Below are 26,501 nucleotides of genomic sequence, written 5' to 3'. Positions count from 1 at the left end.
ATCTGCTGCAGTAAGCTCCCACTGTACCTCTATGTACGTACCGCCTGGCTGATAAGACGTTCCATTGTTCTGCTGATAAAAGCATGCCCACCATTTGTCCCTGTGTGTCGACTTCACCAAGATGGTAGCATGGTTTCGAGGCAGTCAGGGTACTACGTTAGGTAAAGACTGATTTATTTCTCATCAATAGGGGAATTACTGCATGCATAGATTAGACTGAGGGTTTATACAGTATATTGTCATATTATTTAGAGTAAATCAGTCTCATTATCAGGTAACAAGGTTAAGGTTTTTCTCTGAGGTTAGTTAATTTAAATAGTTAATCACAGAAAATGACTCTTAATCATCAGGTATGCATTGAGTGATATTGAATGGCTCTCTGTTTAATGCATGGAAATGTAATGTTAATGTAATGTTAAATATTTCAGATATACCAAAGAGCTCTGGATGGTTTCACTAACCACAATATTTCTGCATTAAGGTTGTTTTTTTCTGTGTGTCTTGAATATGGTAGCGTTAAAGTGTGGACATGTTGATGTTACTAATGTATTCCTTGAGAAACAGCGAGGGAAAACATTGAAAATGAGCATGAGGAGCCATAATCCTCAGTAGGGAATTCATCAAATACTAAATAGCTCCCATCTGTCCGATTCCTATATTCACATAACTTCAACCCAACCTTACCGTCTTCATACACTTTAGTCAAAAGCATGGAATATTAACACGTAAAGGAAAACCATGGCTCGTTATTTCTACTCATAAATGAGGCACACACACACACACACACACACACACACACACACACACAAAATGAGAACAGGAAACGTTTGTGGGACCTGACTCGAGCGCATTTTTATTGAACATTTATAACTGTTAAAAACATGTATAAAATTGGTCCTGTTTCAGAAACAAGGCACGCATAGTCATGTCAATGTTCAGTGTTCATGTCATTAGCATCATTTATCAACATCATCATCATCATCATCATCATCAGCACGTTCCATCAGTATTTGTCTAATAGTAGTATCAAGCATTCCCTAATATAAAAACACGTTCCAATATTTTTTTCACAGAGGTTAAAATTTTATTTCCGAGCAGCAAGACAATATTCATGCAAAAAGACGGGAGTGGAGGAGAAGATGCGAGTTGACGGGGCTGATGGGTCTTTAATAGTAGGTCTCCCGCTCCACCCAACCTGGACACGCAGGGAGAGAAAACAAACGGGATTCAGAGGCAACTTCTCAGGTAGATTGGAAATAGTTGATTGTATTCAAAAACATGCAAACGGACCGGAGGAATGAGAGAGATGAAGAAAGAGGCCAAAGAAAAAAGCAGAAAAACAACAGTGCAGAGGGAGGAGAGAAGATAATAAAAGCATGGATTCTGGACTCACCTCCTGGGCTGCGTCTGAGGATCAGCTTACGGATTTCATCATAGATAAAGATGAGCAGGGAGTAGGGGAAGGCGCAGAACCACCAGTTGGGCCTGGAGAACACACAGAAAGAGATTAGGGAAACTGATCCAGTGCCCCGGGCGTCGATGAGCAACATGTGGTAGGTGGAGTAAGCGCGATTACAGATTCAACAAGATACGCACGTGGGCTTATTGGTGGACTGTGAGAGGAGTGCTTGTGCTTTTACTCACTTGAGAGGGTACATTCTGAGGGCAACGTCCATGCCCGGGCAGTAAGAGAGGAAGGCAGCCAAGGCGGTCTCCTCAAACAGTCCAAAGATCAGGATCTTGTTCCTGAAACACACGGGGAAAAAAATGTGAGAAAAATGAAACCCGAGACCCAAACAAACCAATTCAAGTGATTGAAAATAGCTGGGATTTTATCTTCGTCGTCTTGGGGCCAGGATTTCAAAGCTAAAAATAAACCTTCCAAGAAAAGTGCAGCACAATATCGAAAAGGAGGCATGACATTCAAGATGGCAGCTGCTTCAGTCGCAGAGGAGAGCGTAGCAAAACCCACGACTCAGGCTCGGACAGTTCAGAGACGGTAGATGACAAATGTTTTTGTACTCACTTCATGCCCTGCTGGAATACAGAGTTCCTCCTGGTCTTACAGATGATCAGATCAGCCCACTGGACGATGACAATACTGGCGAAGAAGGCTGTGTGGCAGGTGAACTCCACGATCTTCCTCTGCTCGTACGTCTGACAGGAAACACAAGCAAGAGAAAGTTCATACCAGGCGGCGGTGGCCCAATTGAAACCACTACGTGTGGTCTGTGCAATCAACGTTACTGACCCACTGCTGTCCATAGCTGTCCTCCAGGTCGTTGATGTATTTATTATCCCAGGACACTCTAATGCCCAGCAGGGTGTTGGGCAGGAAGCCATTTTCAGCTAAGATCACAAAGTATGTGAAGAAACCTGCCAGCGCCTGGATCATACCTGCAGGGAGGAGAGGGGAGGGGGACATGAGCTTATTCAAACCTTTACCGGTGGTCCACTACTTTGTGATACATTACTGTTTAAGGGAAAAGGGCAGCGGCAATGTCTCAACAAAAAAATCTCACAGCATAGTCAGAAAGTACCGAAAACAACAAGATTTGTTTGTTTTTGTTTGTATTTCTGCTCTTACATAAGGTAGATAGAGGAGTTCAGGAGGGTCGGGCCTATTCTTGGCTTCATTACCAAAGAGGGAAAAATCAAAAGCCAGAGGGGCCGCTCTATCATCCACACACACACACACACACACACACACACACACACACACACACACACACACACACACACACACACACACACACACACACACACACACACACACACACACACAAACACACACACACACACACACACACACACACACACACACACACACACACACACTATCAGTATGAGCCTATTTCTGGTGTATGCCACTCTTCTAGTTATCTTGGACCACCCAGATACTGAGCTGGCCTTTCCAGAAAAATCTACCAAGGGGCCACTGATATCAAACTCTCAGTTCTGGTCCGATTTTAGCAGTGCGCCTGGAAGATTTGGATTTCTAATCAAGGTGACAATAAGGGTCTGTTTACCGATCTGTCCGTAGGCTATGCTGATGAGCCTCTCATTCACCAGTTTGTCTGTTTTGGGGTTTCTGGGCTGTCGCTTCATGATGTCGCTCTCAGCTGCTTCATAAGCCAGGGAGATGGCGGGGACCTGGGAGGCAGGACACAGCACTGATCAATGAGCAAGCGGACACACTGATGAAGGTGGACATTCACTCTCAACAGTTTGAATTGGTACTGAAAAATTTTTTTTTTTACATTGACTGAATAAAGTTTTCCTCAGGATTACTGTGTGAACTTATAACTTCTACAAAAATGAGACATTTTAGCAGCACTAAAGAGCTGAAAGTCTGCAATTCGTCCATCTTTACCATGTCAGTTCCCAGGTCAATACAGAGGATGGTGACGGTTCCCAGGGGCAGAGGGATGTTAGCGATGATGAAGAGGAGGAAGGGGGTGATCTCAGGGATGTTACTGGTCAGAGTGTAGGCGATGGATTTCTTCAAGTTGTCAAAGATCAGACGACCTGAGGAGCACAAGCACATACAGTCAACCCTCCGGCTAAAAAAACTTACATTTAAAAACCAGTGAAATTATGGTATTTCTTATGCTGAATTTAGTGCTTCAGCTCTGTTAAGTACAATCTTTTACCTTCTTCCACTCCAGTAACGATGGAGGCAAAGTTGTCGTCCAGCAGGATCATGTCAGCGGCCTGCTTGGAGACGTCAGATCCAGAGATACCCATGGCAACACCAATGTCAGCCTTCTTCAGAGCAGGAGAGTCGTTCACACCATCACCTGTCACAGCCACAATGGCTCCCTGCAGAGAGGAGTACAGAGAATTATTTAGATTTTATTCATTTTCATTTAGAAATACAGAGGAGCAAAGAATGTCACACATTTTCTCAGCAAACTTGAGCTGAGATGAGAAGTCAAACTGTTAAATGGATGAGCGGCGTGCTGAATAAAGGATTTCCTTGAAAAAAAATTTAGTTAAATTACTTTTAGACAATGGCACCCACATGTAATATCTGGGCCTCCCACTCAAGTAAATAAAAAGCTCACCATGTACATTTTCTAAGATTTATTAAAGATGTGATATGGTTTTTTTGCTGCCATGCACTTAAATGTGCACTAGTAAACCACAAGGACCATATTTCAAATCGACCTGATGCAGAAAATCTGTGCTGCTTAAGCACAGTGAATGGAAAGACATTTGAAATATAACCTCAACAGCGCTTAAGATGAAATGTCAATAATGAAATCGTGGTTAATCCCGTTCCCACTCCTCCTCCAGGAAGTATGTGGGACGCACTGGAATACATGATGTTAATTAGTTCTGCAACTTTCTGACAGACTTCTATTTGTATCACTGCTGAGAGCACATCTCCTGTGACTTAACTTTTCAACGTTTCTGCAGAAATGTATCACGTAGGAAGGGTTTTCTTAAATATTAAAAAGGTCAAGAGATGAAACTGGCACTATGGCAGAGGAATATAATGTTGTTTACAGTGGCCCTGGATCAGGAAGTAATGAACAAAAATATTTATGTGATAATAAACAAATCCATAGTCGACACGCTGCCTAATGACCCACTCGTAAATATTCATACAGTATGTGCGGGTGAGGTCACAGCTTGACAGATTTTATACTTGATTATTCTGCCAACGTAGTTATCAGACCAAAGCAATAATGATACATAAGCATTAGGGGATAGGGTTATCAAATATTCACACATTCATTTACATAACAAGGCATGAGCACATGCTGCGTTTGTCAAACTGTAAGACAACAGCACAAACACTGCAGAGGCTCATAAGAGCAGGAAAATCTTCTCCCTCACATACACACCACCTCCCTCCTCCTCCTCCTCCTCCTCCTCATTTGTTTTGTTTCTACCTGTCTCTGGCAGCCCTCCACAATGATCAGCTTCTGCTGTGGGGAGGTTCTGGCGAAAACAATCTCAGTGTGGTACTTCAGGATGTCGTCAAGCTGCTCTGCGGTTAGATCTTTCAGGTCTCCGCCGTGGACAACACAGGCCTTGGCATCTCTGAAGGGAATGAAAGCCCATTAGGTGCAATTCACAAAGACAGACAGTTCTGATATTTGTTTCTATCATAACTGGAACAAATTTGTCCTAAATGTGCACTCATGCACTCTGGGTTTATCAGCATAGTCAGTACCTTGAGTTGACTTCATTGATTGGGATGTTCAGACGTGCAGCGATGTCCTCAATGGTCTCGTTGCCTTCGGAGATGATGCCCACACCCTTAGCAATGGCCTTCGCTGTGATTGGATGATCACCCGTTACCATGATGACCTAGGAGAAGGGATGAGTTTGATAAATCAAAAGGGGAACACTTTGTACTTTTTGTACTGAAATTCTTCAGTTATAATGTCACTAACACAACCAGTATGAAGTAGAGATGTATTATTAATTAGGCCACTAGGAGGGCATACAACTGTGCGTACCATGTATTCATATTTTAAAACATAACTCTTCCACAAGAGTAGGCCGACTAAATTAGCTTCATCTTCAACTTAATAAGTCATTTCTATTTTAATATGGGCTTTACCTTGATTCCAGCACTCCTGCATTTGCCCACAGCATCGGGCACAGCAGCACGAGGAGGGTCAATCATGGACATGAGGCCAATGAAGCAAAGGTTCTCAGTGGGGAAGTTCACCTCCTCAGTGTCAAAAGCAAAGCCCTCTGGGAACTGGTCATCAGGCAAGTTAAAATGGCAGAAACCTGGATGGGACGCAAGAAAATAAGCAGTTTAGGTCCAGTGAAGTGATTTTCTGAGCGGCCATTTAAAGTTAATTTATCCCAGCAGCCGCCCATTCTTACCCAGCACTCTTTCTCCCAGACCTCCCAGTTCCAGGTAGGCGTTCTGGAAAGCGTCTTTCAACTCGTCGTCCAGAGGCTGCTCTTTTCCCTGGATCATGATGGAGGAGCAGCGGTCCAAAATCCTCTCCGGTGCTCCCTTCATCACCAGAAGGTGCTTAGACTCTCCCTCAGGTGTGCCATTTTTATGAATGGAAAGCTAAAGCACATGAAAAATGTTTTTTTAAAAAACAGGTCAGGTTTGAGCCTTCAGGTGTTTGTTTTGTTGCTTAATTGTTCAACCTTCAACTTGTATAAACTGAGATGAAATGACCAAAAACTCAAGCAAGCCATATTGACCTTTAAGCTTTTATCAAAACCCTTATTATGGAAAGACCAGAGAGATTCTGTAAGGAGTCCATTTTTAACAATTAGCAAGAAGCATACCTGGTACTTGTTGGTAGAGTTGAATGGAATCTCAGATATTTTGGGGTTTTTCTCTCTCATTTCCTGCACTGATCCGCAGCACAGCTCAATGCACTTCAGCAGAGCCGACTCAGAGGCGTCACCTGCCACATCTCTCTGGAGGAGGAAGATGGAGAGGCGAGAAACACAAATTAATCACACGCACAACAGCCAACCTTCCTGTTGATTTTGTCTTTATAAATCTGAATAACAAACATCCTCTATAGACATTAACTAAAATCTGTCTTACTCCACATACTACACAGGTTTTTTTGTATCCACCTACAATGCAAAAACAAAAGCAGCAAGAAAGATCTGTTTGGGAAGTCGGCCATGAAAGAAAAATTTTAATTTTCTGTATTTTTCCCATCATAATTACTGGCCTTGATAACCACCACCCATGTTTACCCTCCTCTCACTCTCGTAACAGTGACTGAGGGTAGAAATAATGAGCAGTGAGAGAGGATGACTGGTAATTAGAGCCACAATGCCAGCCAGACATTTACAGGTGATTAACACACAAAGATGCACGTATACACTCAGACACACACACACACACACACACACACACACACGTAAACAGGTTATTAAGACAGGGTGGAAACCAGAGACTGGGCTCCAAGGAAAGTCTGGGAGCCAAGAGACATACATACAACTGGGTGTGTGTGTGTTTGTCGGTGTGTTTTGGGGGGTGCGGTTAGGAATAATTATGTGGTTACATACACTCCAGGGAGAGTTATATAAGCTGGAAAACAAGCCTGTTGACTTGAGTGGCAAATATCTTTTTTAATTTAAAGGTTAAATTTAATAGGTTAAGTCTTTAATGTCCAATATTAAGATAAATCTGTTTATAAAATTTACAGGGAAACACACTTTTAGGACGCTTTCCCCCCAAATTTGTCCAAAAATTGATACAACCTCTTTAGAACAGAATAAATATGCACAGTGGCTGCAGCGTACTTTTTCAAATTTCACATCATGTTTCAGTTTTTCGTCTCTTATCAGATTTTAACAAACACATCTTTCATGAAGTGCACTAGAACAGGTGTTGGCATTACCAGAGACTGAATGAAGCCAATATCAGGGGGGTAAAAAAAGAACAATGGAGACTCAGCGGGGCACTTCTTTGGTTTTACTGTAATTTTCAAACTGCTTGGAAAAGGGCACGATCAAAACGGGAAATGAGTCGGCAGTACAGGACTTCTAAATCCTGCCCACATAATGAGCACACAGACCAAAAGCCTAAAACAACCGCAAAAGCTTTCTTGCTGTTGAACAAAGGATAAAAGATGATACAGACTTCTGTTTTTAGATCTAAGAGCTAATTATTTCCCTAATAACAATCTGAGGCTGGTTGTCTCAGAGAAGCCTTAATCTTAGGTTACGTTTATTCAAGTAAACGGCAGAGAAAAGTAGTTGGCAGGGAAATGGAGGGTTAAAGATCTACCTTCAGGATGGCAATGTTGCTCTGCTCTGCCAGGAAGACGGCGCGGTTGCAGAGTCCGGCGATTCTGGCCAGGGAAGCCCAGGTGGCTGAGCTCCTGTCGAAGGAGGTCCCGCTCTGGTTCTCAGTGGTGTCGGCCTCGTGGATCTGGTTGTCGAACCACATGTGGGCCACGGTCATCCTGTTCTGGGTCAGGGTGCCGGTCTTGTCGGAGCAGATGGTGGAGGTGGAGCCAAGGGTCTCGACAGCTTCCAAGTTCTTCACCAGGCAGTTCTTCTTGGCCATACGCTTAGCAGTCAGGGTCAGACACACCTAGAGATGGGATCGCTTGGGTCAGTTAGCGGGCCAAGTTTTGTTCGGGATCCACAATTAGACCTTTAATAACAGAGAACCAGCAGGACTCACAGTGACAGTGGCCAGGAGACCTTCTGGCACGTTGGCAACAATGATACCGATGAGGAAGATGACGGCTTCCAGCCAGCTGTATCCGAGGATGAGGGAGAGGACGAAGAAGGACACGCCGAGGAACACAGCCACGCCGGTGATGATGTGGATGAAGTGCTCGATCTCGATGGAAATGGGGGTGCGTCCAACTTCGAGGCCAGAGGCTAGCGTAGCGATACGACCCATGACGGTGCGGTCTCCGGTGCTGATCACGATACCACGGGCAGTTCCTGTAGCAAGGATGTTTAGATCATGGTTTTTAAAAACAGAAAAAACAGTCTCTGCACTGTCTACGAAAGGCTTCGATGCATCCTGTCATCATACCTTCGACACAGTTGGTGGAGAAGAAAGCAATGTTTCTGGTCTCCAGCGGGTTCTCATTGGAGAAGTCAGGAGTACGAGTCTGGGGCTCTGATTCGCCGGTCAGAGAGGAGTTGTCCACCTGAGGAATAAAACATTGACTGTGACTGACGGAAACAATAGGGCAAATGCGGCAACGTCCGCCTTCGGAAAGAAAAGATATAAGAACTGAGAAGATGGCTGCCATAAAATTCTCATCTCAGGGAATGTTAAAACCTTTTCTCTTTAGTTTAAACACAGGGGCAGATGGCACACTTTGGGTCCATAACAGAGCACCAGCTAAATGATGCAGAGGCAGGTGACAAGATTTAACAGTGTATGATGCAGAGGTTGACTGAAAAGCAGGGGGTATAATTGGGTCGTGTTTTGACTTTAGTTAAAGGCCCAAAATGGGTCACAGACTAGCTTTCTGTCCCCATAATAAGACTCCTGGCTGGTCACATGAAAAGGCACAAGTTTATTTAAATAGTGACATCAAAGAAAAAGTTTAAGAGGGCAATTTGGTGCTTCAAGCTCTCCTTCCCAGTGTGATAATGAAATGTTAGAAATATGAACAATGAAGTCAAGGCACCCTCCCGCCCTTTAATGCGGTGATGGAGAATTTGTTGGCCGGTCAAAAGCCTTAAATATGACTCGTGTCGAGGGCACTCACCTTGCAGCCGTGGGCAGAAATGATTCTCAGATCAGCGGGGATCCTGTCACCGCCTTTCACTTCCACCAAATCTCCGACCACCACCTCCTCGGCGTTGATGCTGCTCTTCTCACCGTCGCGGACGACCAGGGCTTGCTACGAGACGAGACAAGACCGAGACAGACACTTATGTAAGATAAAGGAGAAAATGAGACTGATGGCTTTATTTTCTGCCTGGTTTAGCTGCCTCCACTTTCACAACCTGCGTGCAAATGCTCTTTTTTTCTTTCCCCACAATAGTGAAAACGGTTTTCATCATTAGGCTCCAAATTATTCAACAGGGGTAATGGGATTCAAGAGGACTCTATTGTTTCTGTACCGCAAAGTGGATAAGACCTTGAATTAACATACTACAATTAAGAGTTGACACGGTCACAACAATGAGGTTTTTTTCAGTAGAGCCTGTTATCTCGTGTTTTTCAGTAATTTCTTGTGATCTGACTACAAAAGACTGAATGTAGATACAGTTACACAAATAAAAACTAAATAAAGATAAATAGATTAAATGAATAAAAGGTTTAAAATGTGAGGGGTACCTGTGGGACCAGGTTCTTGAAGGAGTCCATGATCTTGGAGCTCTTGGCCTCTTGGTAGTAGGAGAAGCAACCAGTGATGATGACGACAGCAGAAAGCACGACACCCAGGTACAGCTGCGAGCATCAGAAATACCGCATTTACATTTCCACAACGCGTGAGAGGTGCTTATTGCAATGTTTTGAGATGGCTAGTCATCTGCTTGACATTACAAGTACAATTTGAGGACCTTTTCTTACATTATCATTGGCGGGCTCATCCTCCATTGCAGCCTGGATACCATAGGCCAGGAAACAGAGGAGGGCACCAGTCCACAGAAGCATGGAGAAACCACCAAACATCTGAGGGAAAACATACCAGGAGCGAACTTTTAAGCCTGGAATTCCAGTCAGTAGAGTCAGGAGACTGACTCTACATTTAAACTTCAGCTTAAAACCTGAAAAGCATCCGTATCAACAACTGTACGACTAGTGTGCAATTTATACCAAAGCTGGTGTTACCTGTTTGCAGAATTTGACCCACTCTGGGGTTGTGGGTGGAGGAGTCAAGGCGTTAGGCCCATCACGGGCCAGAATCTCCGCAGCCTTCGCACTAGTCAAACCCTGATATGAGGAGAGGATACAGATTCAGTTACAACTGGTGACAAAAACCTGGTGTCAAGTGACTAATCCTGGAATTCAAAAAAACAAACCTGTCATAAATACAACCAAATTTAAAGCACACTCTTGTCACTCGCACATACTTAAGTCCAGGAGGGACTGTAAGTGCTACTAGTTGCCTAGCAACACAGCATCAACAGAACAGGGCCATTTCTTTCATCAGCAGGTAGGAGGGAGAAAACAGAAGGAAGGGGAAGGAGAAAAAGGAGAGAAGGGTAGAGGAGAGGAGAGGAGAAAAGATGAGGATTATATCAAATTAGGACACAGGGGCTTCTGCAGCTGATAAATCATTCACAACTGCTACATACGCACACATGCATGCAGAGACCCCAGTTTAGAGGCACTGATTAACTATTCTCCTTGATCTTTCCTGCATGACCAAGAGCACATTTGCATGAAGAGAAAGGGCTAGTTGGAGTGTGAGAACCTCAAATTTATGCCATTTCAAGGGAAATATATTTACTTGCCATCTTGCTGAGATTTAGACGAGGGGATTGATACCACTTTTAATTTCAATATGAAGCCAGCAGCCAGCAGACAGTTAGCTTAGCAAAAAGACTGGCAAGCTTGGCTCTGTCCAGGTCACTCAGCAAAGCTACAGCAAATAAGATGAGCATTTACTGCTGTGTGTTGAGTTGTATGGTTTTTTTTTTTTACATTATTTCTAGTGAGTGTCGAGCATTGGTGACAGTTAATTAGAATTATTTTTTTGGAAAAGGGATTTTGAGATTTCCCTTGAAGGCTCTAGCAATAAACAAATATTGAGTTTAGAAAAGAAAATTCTGCCATCTCCTATTCGTGGCAACCTTCTCCCTCCTCCTCCTCCTCCTCTTTCTCTTTGTTTAATAGACCCTGGGATAGCTGAGCCTATAGCTGATGATTGACTCTTCTTTCATGAGAACATCTCTTCCCTCTTTAAACAAAGTCCTCATCTCAATTCATTTAAGCCTCATTAATCATTCAGCTGATTATCAGCTTCCAGACTCCAGAGAAAAATGGATGGTAATGGCAAACAGCAGCAAGGTATCGCTGCTGATGTTTGATATTTATCTCATCACCATGATAAATGGAGTCACTTTGATGGAAATGCTCTTAGAAGTTTGGAGACGAGGACACTGGCTGCCAAAATGACACCTCAAGTGACTTTTAAAGCTGCAGGTGAGACACATTTCAGGTACAACAAATTCCACCACACACACACGCACACGCACACGCACACACACACACACGCACACGCACACGCCCCTCTTTATCTCACTCACATTGTTGAGGTCTGTTCCATATTTGCGATTGAGCTCATCGAGGGTCAGCTTGTGATCATCCTGCAGAGACAAAGAAAAAAAAGAAGATGGCATCAGTCCGGTACTTATGTCGGTGTGAATCTACTGCATGCATGTGTGTTCAATATATCCAAAGCCTGTGACATTTACAGAGCACTGTGTGCTGACCTTTCATTTTTGAAATGACTACCTCTCACATGGTAGAGGTACAACAATAACAGAGGAACCGTCACAGTTTAGGTGAAAATGATTAATGGATAGATGGATAAGGAGGCAAAAAAAGGCACAGGGGGGAGGTAAGAAGAAAGCGAGAAAGAGGAGGAGGCGGAAGAAAAGGGAAGTGAAGGATAAAAGGGAAATAAGGAGGAAGAGGGCAAGTGAGCAATGAACTGAGGAAAGAGGAGCATGGAAGTGAGATTGGAAGGAGAGAAAAAGGATAAGGGCACAGATAAAAAGAAGAAAAAACATAAATCCAATGCACCTACAATTTAAAGAAGCCAAATAAAAGATACAACACCACACTTTTATAGCTTCATAAATGAAAAATATAACCAGAAATTTGTGTGGCTTTACATGAGTGAGAGTGGTGGCAGAAAGAAAGTACATGAAGGGAGGAGACGTAGAAACATAAAACCAACACAATAGAGAGGATGGGATAGTCATACTGGATACAGGAGACGGTGAACAATCAGAGGAAGACGTCCCGAGGCCAATCAACAGAGTGAAAAACACAAGTGAATCAGAGACACTCACCATATCCACTTCCTTCTTCAGTTCATCCATATCCTTCTCTTTCTTCTTCCCCTTCGCCTTCTTCTTGCCGCCCTGCTCCGAGGTAGCAGCCAGCTCATACTGCTCTCGTCCTTCCTGGAAACACAAATGAGCAAACATTTTATTTAGAAAACAGTTTAGGAACTCAAATAACATCTCTGAAAAAGAAAACAGATTACCTCCCAGCTCACACTAACCTACCATTATTACAGTGCTGGTTTGTGGATAATATTAATGGCGAGCAATACAGCCTTTAGATAGAGATTGGCAACTGGGAGGCAACATAAGCAGTAGAAAGCACAACAGGTCCATTCAAACAATCCACCCGAAGGGTTAGAAATGCGCTTTACTTGTTGCCATGCCAACTCTGGTCACAGGTTTCTCATTTTCTCTCTTTTTTCTGGTGTGTTGTAGAGAACATGTTAAACTGTGAATATGGATACTCTGAGGTCCTGTTATCACCAGGATTATAAAATATAATAAACATAAACATAATATCTTGCTTTTACTTACTTTACTTGTGACCCCTGATCACAACTTGCTTGAGTCTATGGCCATTTCAACCACGGCTCACATTGTTTTATTGTAGTACTTTTCGGGGGTAACAAAGAAGACCATGCATAAGTAACATGCCGACTACTGCTGAGGTGTGTCTGATGCAACGCGAGCACGTCTGATGACTCAAAATGCCAGAAGACATTTTGTCACACTGCATCTTTTTAAAAGACATGTGGGTCAATGCACTTAGAACCAGAGATATTTTTAAAAAAGGGTAAACAACCCAGACTAAAACTGAGAAAACTGTGGCCTAAATTGGGGAGACAAACTGCCAAAAATGTGCAAGTAAAAAAAGAGTCACCTCTCAGCTTGTCACACAGAGTTAGGTTGTGAGATCGAGAGCCCCGTTGGACGAGCAGTGGAGTGAAAAAAGTCTTGAATCCTGGTTTTATGGATACCAGTGCCATCTGTCACTGCAAAAACAACTCTATGGGGATCCACTTTTTGAGCATTCGCAAACTTTTCACAGACTTTCTTTTGTGATTTTAACTCATTTCCATTTGTTTTAGTCCGACTCCATCAGCGGACAACTGGAGTGAAACGCTGCTTGCTGTGTTTGTCTTCAACCGGTGTGCATTTGGACTATTAATCCTGAGTAATCAATGTATGAGTGAAACCCAGGACAACCTGTTATGATCACCAACAGCAGGTTTTTGACTGATCGACAAATCTACGTACCCACTGAAAGGATGAGTGAAGCTCAAGAGTGACACAACAAAACCAAAAGGGAGGAGCTAGCGCCGTCAGTTGGAAGATAAGTGGAGTTTTTTTTTTTTTTTTCCCATGGTGAGACAGATTAGGCCGCAGGTTGACAACAAAATTCACTTGTTTAAAAACACCAACATTTTGCAATAATGGATGTCACTGTCGGAGTGAGAGAAATACACAGAGCTTTACTGATTCACCAACAGCGTTCCTAAACATAACCTCACCAATTAAGTACCTCAGTGGAACAATAAACCACACTGGATACAGTCACACATTCTGTTGATTGTAACTCCAACTGTGACACACTGGCTGTAGGCAGGAACGATTTTAATTAAAAAAAGAGCATTTCTTCAAGTTCATACCGGCTTCTCACATAAACAAACACAGTCACATAATAATAATTAAAGAGAAAATTAGGTGTAGATTAGGAAACAAAAACAATTGTGGTCTTTTTTTGTCCCACTTCACATCCCCTATCACATCATCAGCTCTGGCACTTCAGCACAGAGCAACAGTCGGCCTCTCATTATCAGCGGCCACTGTAGCTGACAGAGCAACAATGGCCCGAGCGAAGATTGTGTTTTCTCCAAGGCTGTAAGCCACAGGCTGTGTTAGACAGAATGACAGAGAGAAGGAGACATAGAGAGGGGAAAGAAAATAGGACCAGAGAGACAGGAGAGGCGGGGGGTAGAAGGGAAATTTAAAAAGCCCACAACAATTCTGAATGTCAAAGTAAAACACTAGAAAACGGCAGTAAACAACAAGAATTTCTATCATCTCTTACCTGAAACAAGATCATTCGCCAAAACTGCTGCGGGTATAATCAGGTGAGTTGCCACCAGCGGCTGTATGAGCATACACTGGGTTTATAGACACCCCACCCGAACTGAATCATCCCACATTGTGCAGATGGCAAGCGTGGCGACTTCTGATATAGACTTTTACAAGCATATGTACACGTTGGTGGTGGTCACCCTGACGGACACGTTACACAAGGACCACTGGCAGCAGCACAGGTGAAGAAGGTAAAGGCCTCTTAGTGTGTGTGGGCCAATCACAGAGAGCGAACGTTAACCCCGTGTGTGTGTTTCAGGTCGGTAACTGGAGATCGCAACAGTAGAAGTCAGTACATCGATTAGCAGTTAAGGCTCATCTATAATTCAGCCCAGTACAAGGATCAGAGGTGTTAGCATGTTAGCAGGGAAGGAGGGAGGGAGGGAGGGAGGCTGCCGAAAGACTGCTTATGAGCCATTTGTCTGCATGCACGCCACTGTGTGCAGCAGCCATTTTGAAGACGCTTTAAAAAGCCATATATTGGACACAAACTAAATAAAGTGTATGACCAAATATGGTCATCCTGTACACCGTCCCAGTTATGGAATTATGCTAACTAATATTGTTTTTCTACAGCATTAGCCTTTGAAAGTTTCCCAGGGAGTCACTGGAGTAGAGTGTGTGATCCCAGCACATGTTGTTATTGTTGCTCGAGCCCCCTGGCCAGCGAAGCTGGGAAAACACTGAGTCTGGTTCTGGATCACGGCGGCCAGATCTTAGCCTCTGGACCCCCGGGGGCCATCTGGCTTTAGGCGAATAATTCACAAACAGTGGTCCAGGGCCCGGAGTTGGAACGCAGACCTGTTTCCAAACGACAGAAGTACTAGTACTAGGTTTTGGCCTTATTTCATTATTCTCAAAATGATTAATTGAGAGATTGAGAATGATTGCCAGATTAATGCATGCTGGTTACAGTTATTAATTCCAAGTTTAAGCATTTTGCACAAACTACAGACTTTTCTAAAGTACCCATAACCACAGTAAAGAACATCCACAAGTCTGCTTTGGCATGGCAACAAGCTTATTTTTTGGCAACGATTTACCAATAAATGATACACACTACACACTACACTATAGACTATACACTCACTAGCTCTTTGGTTGCCTGGAGAATTTACATAGCAGCCAATAAAGTCTGAGATCCAAACACCGCTTCAAGTAAATAAATAGAGACCGAGGAAATGCCAGAAAATGTTAGCCCATTTTAGGGCACATCGCCCCTGATAACAGACTCAAAGAGCTAGCTGAGATTCAGACGTTTAAACTAAAGATGTCTGTTTCCTGTTGTGGAAAAGCTGCTCCCATATTAGACCAGCAGTTGTTTACGTCTGACAGGCAACAGTCAAGCCAGAGCTGCTGCACAGTCCCCCCTGCGTCTGCTCTGTCTTTTAAAGGAAATGTCAAGAGCAAACTGAAAAGTCGAGTTACCCGGCTGAGCTGCGATTTCTCCCTTTGCCCCACAACCAAGGTCTGTTTGCACCAGTCACAGCATTTGTTTGGCAAGTTTCTGCTTCCTTCAACTGGCATTGAAATCTTACTTTTTTTTTTTTTATCTCATCTGAAATTTAAACAAACTGTACCAACAAGCTTTCTCTGATAAGCTGGTCATAAACGTCTTCAGCCTCGCACCGAGATGTGGCGACGGCGACCTTACGGGAACAAAAAGCAAGCTGGTGATGACACATCTCCACCCTCATCTACAGAGTCTTGCCTTGGCATTAGTGCAACTAAAGCCCCCAACCACTACAACCTGACATTTCTGTTCCGTTTTTTTTGCACTCTCATTTTTCTTATTGGCATGTGGAGTTTTGGGGCACCTGTGTGCATGGCGTTCAAGGGAGAGTCCCAGTTAATCCGCTGGTATCACTTTCAAACTAACTAGACACTGAGAAGTTCCCTTGTCACACTCTCAAATAAGAGGCCTGTCAGGGGCACATCTTACTCACGCTGTATAGAAATGAGTCCACCCACACCCACTAACCACTTCCTGGTGAAATGTTGTGCTGTAGCATTTTCTCCTGGTGTTAAATACAGTGAAGCGACAACATTTTCTCTACCTCAAGTTATTTTTAAATAAAATATCAAGGTACTTAGTCAGTAGTCCCATACAGCAGCATGATTCTGAATGAATCCGCTCTGACAGGTAACCAGTGGTTAAACTGTATTTGCATATTTACCCATCATTTTATTCACACCTATATAGTCTATTGAAGGCAATTTGAGGGTTTTAGCACAGAGTTTACAATCTACTGTTAAAAACCTGCACATGAGGAGCTTTGTACAAGCCATTTGCAGTCATTTTTAGATTCAATAAGTGAGTTAAGGGGAGCTTAGTCTTTCTAAACTCTCAGCGACAGCCCTGTTGGATGGTATTAGGAAGGTGGAGAGCGTCCTGTTTGTCTTGTACATGACATACTTTCTGTTGATTTGGCTACCATACAGCTCACAGCCATTTAGACTGATCAATATACAAGAGTTTTTATGCCCAATACTGTTTAAATGCAATCACAGTTAACATATGTGACATCTGTCCGTGTTATTTGACAGTTTAGAGGAGGCTCCTGCAGCAGAGATTCTGCAAATAACCACCAACAGTGCCCCTCTCAATATCATCCATGTTATTTTTCACGTTTGATTTTTTTCTCCTGTCTCTCAGATAAAAGACAATGTTCTTCCACAGGGGACAAGAAAGTAAACCCTAACACGGAAGAGCGGCGTTCAAGGTCAACATCAACGTCTCGGAAGCAATAGAGTGAAAGAGATGGATGGATGGATGGATAGATAGATAGATATAACAACATAATCTAAGTATAAGGAGGAACAAAGGGAAGGAAGGTGAGGGAGAACATGGAGGAATTAAAGGATGCTCTAGAGAGCAAAGAGATGACAGAGGAAGAGAAGCATTTGCTGCAATGAAAAACAAACAACAAAAAACTGGTGTGGAATCTCTCTCTCTCTCTCTCTCTGTATCACACACACACACAGACAGAGACACACACGCTGACTGGACACAGAACAATAGCCCTTTGTACAACTTCCATAAAATCTGCATCAAATACACAAACAAAAGGCTCAGAAGTATTTTCATGTGACTGTCGCACCGCGGCCATGTGGGGTACTTTATCTAGGCAGCGAGGCTGACCAACACGTCATTGTCCTCAGCCTTTATGGAGATCTGTGGGAATTGCCAAAAAAAGGACTGTGAGTAAAGAACAGAAGAACTTTACGAGAAAGTTGAATGGACTTTTGGTGAAAATTGGGAAAAGAAGGATTTGAGGAGAGAGAGAGAGAGAGAGAGAGAGAGAGAGAGAGAGAGAGAGAGAGAGAGAGAGAGAGAGAGAGAGAGAGAGAGAAATAGTTGAATGAATGAGCCTCTCCGAATAGCAATGGACCCCCCTGCCCAAAAAAACCAAGAATTTCTGAGGCCTCTCCCTCCCGCTTAGCCCCCTTTTATTCTCTCGCCTGGGAGAACAGCGTCCTACAGGCTCGAACAAACATCAGAAGAGAGCGTTCGGTCAAGCGGTCGCATATTTTAAAGCGTGCACTTTTTACAGGCGGACTTGAATTCCTATGAGCAGTCCTTCCTTGTGCCAGGGTCCTTTGCCAGATACACAAGCTGCTCATTCAACTGTGCCGACACACACACACACGCACGCACACACACGCACAGAGCCCTGGGACTTTGCCTGGTTGCTACTGGCGACTATTGCCACACCTCTTGCGATATGTGAATGGACAGAGTCAAGTGTTGTATGCCACCCCTCCCTCCTCCTCCTCTGCCTCCCCTCCTCCTTTCCCATGTCCCCTCTCTCCTCTCCCTCCTCCTTTATTCTTTCATTTCCTCCAACGACCCCGTTCTCTGTTGGAACGGTAAAAAGAAAAGTGTGTTAATTTACATGGGGTCGTGTTTAACACTCTCTTCACGTCCTGTGCAACTTTCAGCTTTGAATGAATGAATCAATGCGTGTCTTTGTTGGAAACTTGTGGGCACTTTCCTACTGCCAGGGTGGACACAACACCACTGAAATGAAAAAATATATACCAATTGCCACCATACTTACACCACTTTCCTCTTAAAATGTATTATTCTTTTACCACAAGTGTCACTTGTTAGGTTTTATTTGCCAGTACAGATTCCTACCTCTTTACATAAGCAGGAAACAGGTCAAATGTAACAGCTGTATGGTCGAATTTTGCACATCAGTTGTAGAAAATGTGCTGATTTTCAAGATCATGGTTTGTTTTGGTAGGCTGAAACAAATGCATTAGAGAAAAAACATGAAGACTGCATCTAAAATGACTCTTTTGGCACTTTGGCGATAGGTTTAATTGATTTATACAATGAGCTTACTCGTAAGCAGTGTTGTTCTGTCCGTCCGTTTGTAATGAAGTTAACTAAACTTAAATGTCACAAAAATTGGAAATGGAAAAATCCTGTTCCAGCCTGTTGAATATGGCACAGATCAGCTTTTTAAAAGGCACTTACAGTTTCATGAACAAAAAAGGTAGTATCAACTTTCATCGAGTCACAAGCCTCTGGAAAAAAAAGAGCACGCAATTGTCCCTTCCTAAGTCCTATCCCTGTTATACTCTGTGCTCCAATAACAGCTGAGTAGGCTCTGTGTTCCTTTTATTATCTACAAAGTAATGCTTTGTATTTGTAGCAGAGATCTTGAGCCATGTTGCGAGACGAAGGATCGCTTTTTCCCTCCTCCCCCCACCCAAAAAGGTGAACGTTTCATTTTGTATCACTTAAGAGCTGAACAGCAACCTGGACCAGAATGAATGAACCCCCCCCCCCCCTCACTTGCAGGCCTTAGCCCCACCTCCATTGACATTAACTGGCCAAGACACCATAGCTACAAGTTGCATCATTTCCTCATGAGCTGAACGTGTGTCTCACAAACAGACACACACAGACACACACACACCAAAAATTCAAACTGCCTGCTTTTTCATTTTTTCATAATCAAATGCACAAACTAGCCAGTGATTCGGGCAACAGTACGTGGATTCTGTCATGTCTTGCCTTTGGCTGCGTGGACCGATGCAAAGGAACAGTGTCCTCTGGAGTTTGGTATTTTTAATGCAAATGTTCCACTTTCGCTGAGCAACAGGCTCGCAGTGAAAGTTCAAAGAGCTGTCACAGAAAAACAAAAATCGCACGGCTCAAGCTGCTTGGCCAAACAGAGGCAGAGAGTGAGAGCGAGGGACGGCATGTGAAAGACTGGGAGAGGGGGGGGGGAGCAAAGAGGGGACAGAAAAGACAAAAATGCAGCAAGAGAAACAGCAGAAAGATGGATGAAACAAGGTACAAACAATGAGGCAAAGGGAATTACAGACGGGTGGGGGGTGGGGAGGAAAGGGGGGAGTCGGTTGGAGTGAGAGTGAAAAAGAGAGGAAAAAGGAGAGAGGGAGTACGCTGTGTCCTGTCACAGACAAGAGGTGGTGTGTGACAAAAGCCCTGGTTAATACACGATGACTGCCAAGCGGAAAGAATGTTAAATCCCCAGAGAGAGAGAGGGAGAGAGAGGGGGAGAGGGACAGAGAGAAGGAAAACAGGTACAAACAGAGAGAACAAGAGGGAAACAGACTGTAAAGAATGGATGTGAAGGTGTAGTCGGGGTGCCCCATTCGGCCGAGATTAAAAGTGGCCGAGGGCTGACATCCGAGGTCAGTTCACAGTGGGAACAACGGAATAATAACCAGTCCTCGCTCAGGAAGGTGGGAAGGTCGGTTTCTGGTCCGGTGTTGCCATCTCTCGCCACCAAAGAGACAGTTCCTCCAGAGAGGAATTTACCGTCTGCTCTCGCCCATTTACCGCCGTTGCCAAACAAACTCACCGATTTCCCCCCCACCCTGCTTTTTTCCCCCCTTTTTTCTCTGAAGTTTGAAAGCATGACGGACAGCCTACGCACCATTAAATCTCCTCCAAAGGGTTATGGTCTAATCGACTACACTCACATATTGTGCAAGCATTTAATAAGAAAGCTAAACGCCAGAGTAATAAGTATTAAGTTGTATCTTTAATTAGAGACTAAAAGGAGTTTAGTCTTTGAGAGACTGCGGCTAGGAGGACAGGTGATATTGTAGACTATTGTGTAATATATAAGAGAAATTATCCACTAAAATATAGACCCCATCCTTTCATTTAAAGAGGAAAATGATGGATGCTGCACTTTGGTTTTCAGCCTCTTGTCTCCCTCTTCTCCATCATGTATGGGAGCCAAATTGCTCAACAGTGGCAATGCGGCAACTGGTGCCTCTTGGTCCCCCCCCCCTTCAACCCTCCCCAACTTTTTCATCCTCCTTCTCCTCCTCCTCCTCCCCTCCACTTCTCCACTTCTCTCTTCCTCGCACCAGGAAAGCTCTGTAATGGCGATCATCTCTTCCATGTCTAGCTGTTTGTCTGTGCCAGCACTGAATGTATTGGAGAGGAGAGGAGGACTGGAGTGGGAAGGAGAGGAGGAGAGGGGAGACGCAGTGGGGAAGTAGAGGGAGGTTGGATGGGGGCAGGGTATGGCTTTCACATATTAGAGGAGGGGGGGAAAGGGGGAAAAAAAAACAAAAAACCAAGCAACCAAGCAGCCAAGAGAGAGCGGGCAAAGATTTTTCAGAACCGTAAATGAGCATCGCGGAGGAAAAAAGGAGGAAGGAAGCAAGACTGAATGAGCCTTCACATCTCCCGCCAGATCTCTCTCAGTCCATCTTTCTCTCCTTTTTACTCCCTCCATCCCTCGCAGGGCTGAAGCTGTAATGAGCGTTTCTATCGAGCAGCATGGCAGGGTGTGGCGACTACTGATTGTTCATACAGCGGGGTTCAATTTTTATCCCATACAGCTCAAGTTTTTTTTTGAAGAATAAGCGCTGTGCCTAATAAAGTGAGACCAGGAAGCACAACAACAACAACAACAGAAGGGCTGTTGGTGAATGTAGCAGGGTTTGACAGACATGACCGCCTCATACTCTCAGTGGAGATAGTGGCACTTTATAATGAATAATAGGACAAATAAAAAGGGCATGTGAAGGAATTTTTACAAAAAAAAAAGACAGAGGCGGCGGGGGGTCGGGGGGGCAAGGCTTGATAACCTCACATTACAATGTTTATGAACAATTTCCAGACTATTGATATCCAATAGGACCTACTGTCTATGATGGATCACTGATGGTTGGTGCAAATTTCATATTTTTATGAGCTCAAGATTCAAAAGATGGTGTGTGTGTGTGTGTAGGGGGGGGGGGAGCAGCACACATACTCCACAGACAATCGCCTTCTTTTAAATGCTTTCTCACTTTCATGTCATTTAAGTGCATTTTTTTTTAATTCCCATCATACAAAAAGTGTGTCACAGCCTCACAAAAAAAAAAAAGGTGCGTAGACGTGAATTCGGATATGTTTCAGATTTTAAGTCCAGACCTCCGAGCAGAGGAAAACGTGGGTTGGACTTGTAACATATCCCTCCCACTGGCAGACCGTTACAGCCAGCAAAAATGTTTCAAAGTAGCAAAAAAAACTACTTTCACTGACACATTCGACACTTTCTCGACTTGAATTAGACTAAAACAGCCGCTGGAGAAATAACCCCCCCAACCCCCCCAGCCAAATAAAAGTGGGGGTTTTATTTCCACAGCTGCAACGTCGCAGCTAACACAGTCGGTTGCTGGTAAAACTTTGACAGAACATCCCGTTATGTAACCGGATACCGAGTCGTTTCAAGGCATCTGTGCGAAGCGACGGAAACTTATTTCTGTTGAGTTAATATTCCCCTGAAAAAACAGGGGGTCTTGTTGCTCTTCTGGGGGGGGGTCACAACACGGAAGTCCTCTCAAAGTATGGTATTTTGAGAAAGCAAAAGCAAAAAAAAAAAAAAAAGAGGAGGTTTGTTGCTTATCTTACAACACATGTGACACTCCAACCCCCCCCCAACAGCGATAAAGTGAACCACTTGTTTGAATCAGTAAGTAAAATGCACCTTTTACCCCACCACACACCAGTACGAGCACCTAACGAAGTCAAACAAAGAGACGTTTTTATACTCACTCCTCTTCCCATGGCTGCCAAGATGTGGACTTTCTTCCCAGTTCAAGTTAAAAAAAAAAAATCAGAAAGAAAGAAATCCACCTTAAAAATTATGTACAGTGAAAAAAAAATATATATTAAAACAAAATAAAACTCCTGGATGTGCCCGTTATTTCTTTTCTTTTCTTTTTTTTTTTTTTAAATGTTTTTTATTTTACTTTTTTTTTTTTTTTTTTTTATCTTCAGCACGTGTCACTCCTCCGGAACACACATCCGAGCTCGCGAACCGCCGCGGCAGACCTCTAGTACTTATAGAGCGCGTTCCTTCCATTGTGACGTCGACGCCGTTTGCCATGGTAACCCCACGGATGGAGGCGGGGCGTCCTCCATTATTGGGCGTTTTTCTTCTTCTTCTTCTTGTTTTCTCTCTCTCTCTCTCTCTCTCTCTCACACACACACACACACACACACACACAGACACACGCACACACACACACATTTACCATTAATGGAATATGAGATACCCCATGTTAGTGTCAGAGCTCAGTTATTAATAACTATTATAATATCACAAGGAGATCTAATCATGTTATCATAAATTATTACAAATGCAGCAGCTTGAGATAAATGAAACACATTATATTATTATTATTATTATTAATAACTATATATAATTAACTCTAAAAAACTAAACTAAACTAACTCTTGCACGGTTTCAACAGCATGTTGAATGGTGAGCTTTAGAGGCGCTGAGCCAGGCTCGCTGCATCCCCTGTTTTCTGTCTTTATTCTAAGCTAAGCAAACTAATTTACCACAATAACACGGCGGTTATCAATCTTCTCACCCAACTCTCAGCAACGAAAGCAAATCTCCCAAAGTGTGTGGCCGTATTGCTTTAAACTCCAACTGCACTGCTCTGCTGTGAAAAGAGGCCCACCCCCACCACACACACACACACACACACACACACACACACACACACACACACACACACACACTTCTGATTCATCTACACTTCACCAGGCTTAACAGCTGGGTCCACAGACACCTCCTTCCCCCTGCTGCCTTGACAAGGTTGTTGCGTGCTGAACGCTGCTGAACCCTCCGCCTCTAAATCCAGAGCTGCAGCAGCAGACAGAGCAGTGTGACTCCGCCATCGTTGTGCTGTAGAGACGCATTACCGACAAACAAAAAAATATCAAAAGTGCTGCTTGAGATTCAACGGCATGTGTCGGCCCCCTATAGCTCTGGGCCCCCCTGTAAGTATCCCCCCTCTCCCCCCTGATTAGCGGAGCCCCTGCCCATTGTTTTTACTCTAACATATTTCTCTGTCTTCACCATCAGTGGGCTGCAAATAGTTGCAACCTGAACCCCTGCTGGCTCCAGGATGCTCCCTGACCTCTGATGCCCCCCCACAGAGTTGGAAGTCAGAGGGGGGGCGGTCTGCCACGCAGAGGCCACATTGATTTCCACATTGCAGCCACGCTAGCAAGGTTAGCTGCACCGTACCCCAGCAGCAACACCCTTATGCACCATTTGTCAGAGATTTGGTCTCTCATCCCTGGATCTAAGCCCGAGACCAGAAGCACTCAGCCACTTGTTGTACGTTGGGACAGACGAGCAGCTTCAACCCTTACAGCTAAACGTCTGCCAGAGCTTCATATTTGATTTATTTCTATGGTAAACAGGCAGTAGGAAAACCCGGCGTTTGCTAAATGTAACCAATCCCCCATGCACTGCTCTCCAGTCTGAGGCTTTAAGCAGCAGAATGCAACCTCTTAGTAGTAGACCTGGAGCAGACAAGATGAGCCCGCCATTGGAGTGCTATTGTACCCTGATAGTTATACTGTGTTACTCACTGTCTGACTCCCTGTGTATTCTAATAGACCTTATCAGCTGGCCTGGAGAGCACTCTGCATCAACTGACAAGATAAACCTGAAATAGATCAAACAGCAGCGGGAAGATTTCACTGCGAGGCTTCAGGGACGAGTTCATCTTTGGCTTTTGCACACACACACACACACACACACACACACACACACACACACACACACACACACGCATGCATGCTCCTTGCCCGAGTACCTGGCCATCCCTTCTATCTATTTAACCTCTTTTTTAAGAAGAAGCACAGAATAAACAAACAAAAAAAGCCCCCACAAGTGGACTTAAGTCGCAGATGGACACACAGCAGCAAGCCCTGGCATTGTGGAGGAGGTGTGTGTGTGTGGTGTGTGTGTGTGTGTGTGTGTGTGTGCGTAAGCTCATACATGTGCATAATGTATGTAGAATCTACATACTGTATTTTTGTTTTGATGGGTGAATTCACATCCATGCATGTGTGATCAGTGTAGCTCATGTGTTACCAGTTTGGCTCTATAAATAGCCTCGATTTTATTTAGATGTTGGAGAGAGAGAGAGAGAGAGAGAGAGAGGGCTCTCAAACGAGTTGCCATAGCAACAGGCACGTTCAGGGTCCCTGCTTGTGAACTAAGGATGAAGGCATGAGATTGTCTGTCTGCCTGTCTCTCCCCCACCCCGTTCAATTCGTCTCATCTAAATCGCTTCATCGGCATGACAATTCATCAGAAAAATATGAACAAAGCAGCAAAGAGAGCCCCACACACACACACACACACACACACACACAGCCGTCTGTGCTTTCAAACGTAATAAGATGATTAATTACACGTCTTGAAAATGTGCGCAACAAAAAATGTCAATATTTGTTAGTTCTCTTGCTCCCGCATCAACTCACTTTCCTCGCCATCCATCAAACTCACTTTCTTTCTTTTTTCTTCCCATTTTCTCCACCTCCCTCCATCCCCTTTTGTCCGCAGACTTGCCTTACTGCACTAGCACCAGCACCCTCTGCTGTAAAAGAAATCACCTGAGAAAGTTGGAGGGGAAAATACTCTGATTGGCCGGTTTAAACTTTCAACCGTTCAACCAGAGCTCGGCTCCCACTAATGGCAATCCATCATCACCATCGTGGCGATATTCTGCCTACAAGTGTGTGTAAAGTGGGCCATCTGTGACCAGGTTGTGTGTGATGATACTGTAAGGATACTGTGAACACGCAAACACACACAGACATAAGAGGGGTTGATGGAGTAGAGGGCGTTCATAATGACCAGGGTAAACATTAAGTAGATAGCATTAGAGTGGCTTCAGTTAATTTTCACTGAGGGCCTCTTTGCATTAGCGGTCAACAGAGCAATCCACTGCAAACACTATTGTGGCAGACTTGCTCTTGAGATAATGGACACACTGGCATGCACGCACGCACACACACACACACACACACACACACACACACACAGGTCTGACATGCTTTTCCTTAATATCTGAAAGTAAAGATAAAATCCTGGGAAAATAAAGTGTAGCAGCAGATAACACTGACATGATTAGTGTATTAATTGATCAAAAGGGAATTAACTGATTTGATTTGGGATGGTCAGTTACTTTAATCACAGCAACACACAGGTCACAAGTACACACAACACTTAACTGAGATTACATTTTCAATTTTTGCTGCTGGTTTTTTAAAGTAGGAGGATTATATGTGACTAATATGCTCCTCTAAGTCACTTCCTCTTATAAATAACATCCAAAAAGATCACATTTGCTTTGCGAAGTTAAGATAATTCTCTCTCTCGTTATCGTAATTGTATTATAAGTTTGTGTCTCGCTCTGAACTCTTCATATCTGACCGTGCAACTGAAGTTTAGGAACTGTTGAGGTGGATAATCCCACTGCATGGGTCACCGGACCTGACTCACATACTGGTACATACCTACTGAACCTTGAAACAACATCCTGCATAAAATCCCTGAAATGCTGTTTTTACCTTCCCATGTCAGACAAAAGTGAAACCAACAAACTTCCAAGCACCCTCGATG

The 26,501-nt window shown here is 43.8% G+C and overlaps 1 protein-coding gene across 2 annotated transcripts; it reads right to left on the bottom strand.

Annotated features, from left to right (window-relative positions):
* Positions 1-826: 826 nt before the first annotated feature.
* On the bottom strand, positions 827-22,875 carry LOC127378524 (sodium/potassium-transporting ATPase subunit alpha-1). Of its 2 annotated transcripts, XM_051427413.1 has the most exons (23): positions 22,619-22,875; positions 12,460-12,573; positions 11,689-11,748; positions 10,268-10,369; positions 10,007-10,108; positions 9,770-9,883; positions 9,195-9,329; positions 8,507-8,624; positions 8,144-8,412; positions 7,742-8,050; positions 6,277-6,411; positions 5,854-6,049; positions 5,579-5,754; positions 5,186-5,322; positions 4,902-5,052; positions 3,654-3,822; positions 3,374-3,528; positions 3,030-3,153; positions 2,252-2,397; positions 2,027-2,157; positions 1,645-1,746; positions 1,394-1,485; positions 827-1,195 (listed from the first exon to the last, which is right to left on the bottom strand). In XM_051427413.1, exons 1-23 carry the CDS (start codon positions 22,628-22,630, stop codon positions 1,167-1,169), a joined length of 3,078 nt encoding a protein of 1,025 aa, XP_051283373.1. In that variant the 5' UTR covers positions 22,631-22,875; the 3' UTR covers positions 827-1,166. The 2 variants fall into 2 exon arrangements, with proteins under 2 accessions (XP_051283373.1, XP_051283374.1); XM_051427414.1 differs by lacking the exons at positions 7,742-8,050; positions 8,144-8,412; positions 8,507-8,624; ... (5 more) ...; positions 12,460-12,573; positions 22,619-22,875 and adding an exon at positions 6,581-6,682.
* Between the last annotated feature and the right edge of the window lie 3,626 nt (positions 22,876-26,501).

The sequence above is a fragment of the Dicentrarchus labrax genome, unplaced genomic scaffold (genome assembly GCF_905237075.1).
Source record: "Dicentrarchus labrax unplaced genomic scaffold, dlabrax2021, whole genome shotgun sequence".
NCBI classification, from domain to species: Eukaryota; Metazoa; Chordata; class Actinopteri; family Moronidae; genus Dicentrarchus; species Dicentrarchus labrax.
This window is presented reverse-complemented; position numbering and strand designations above follow the sequence as displayed.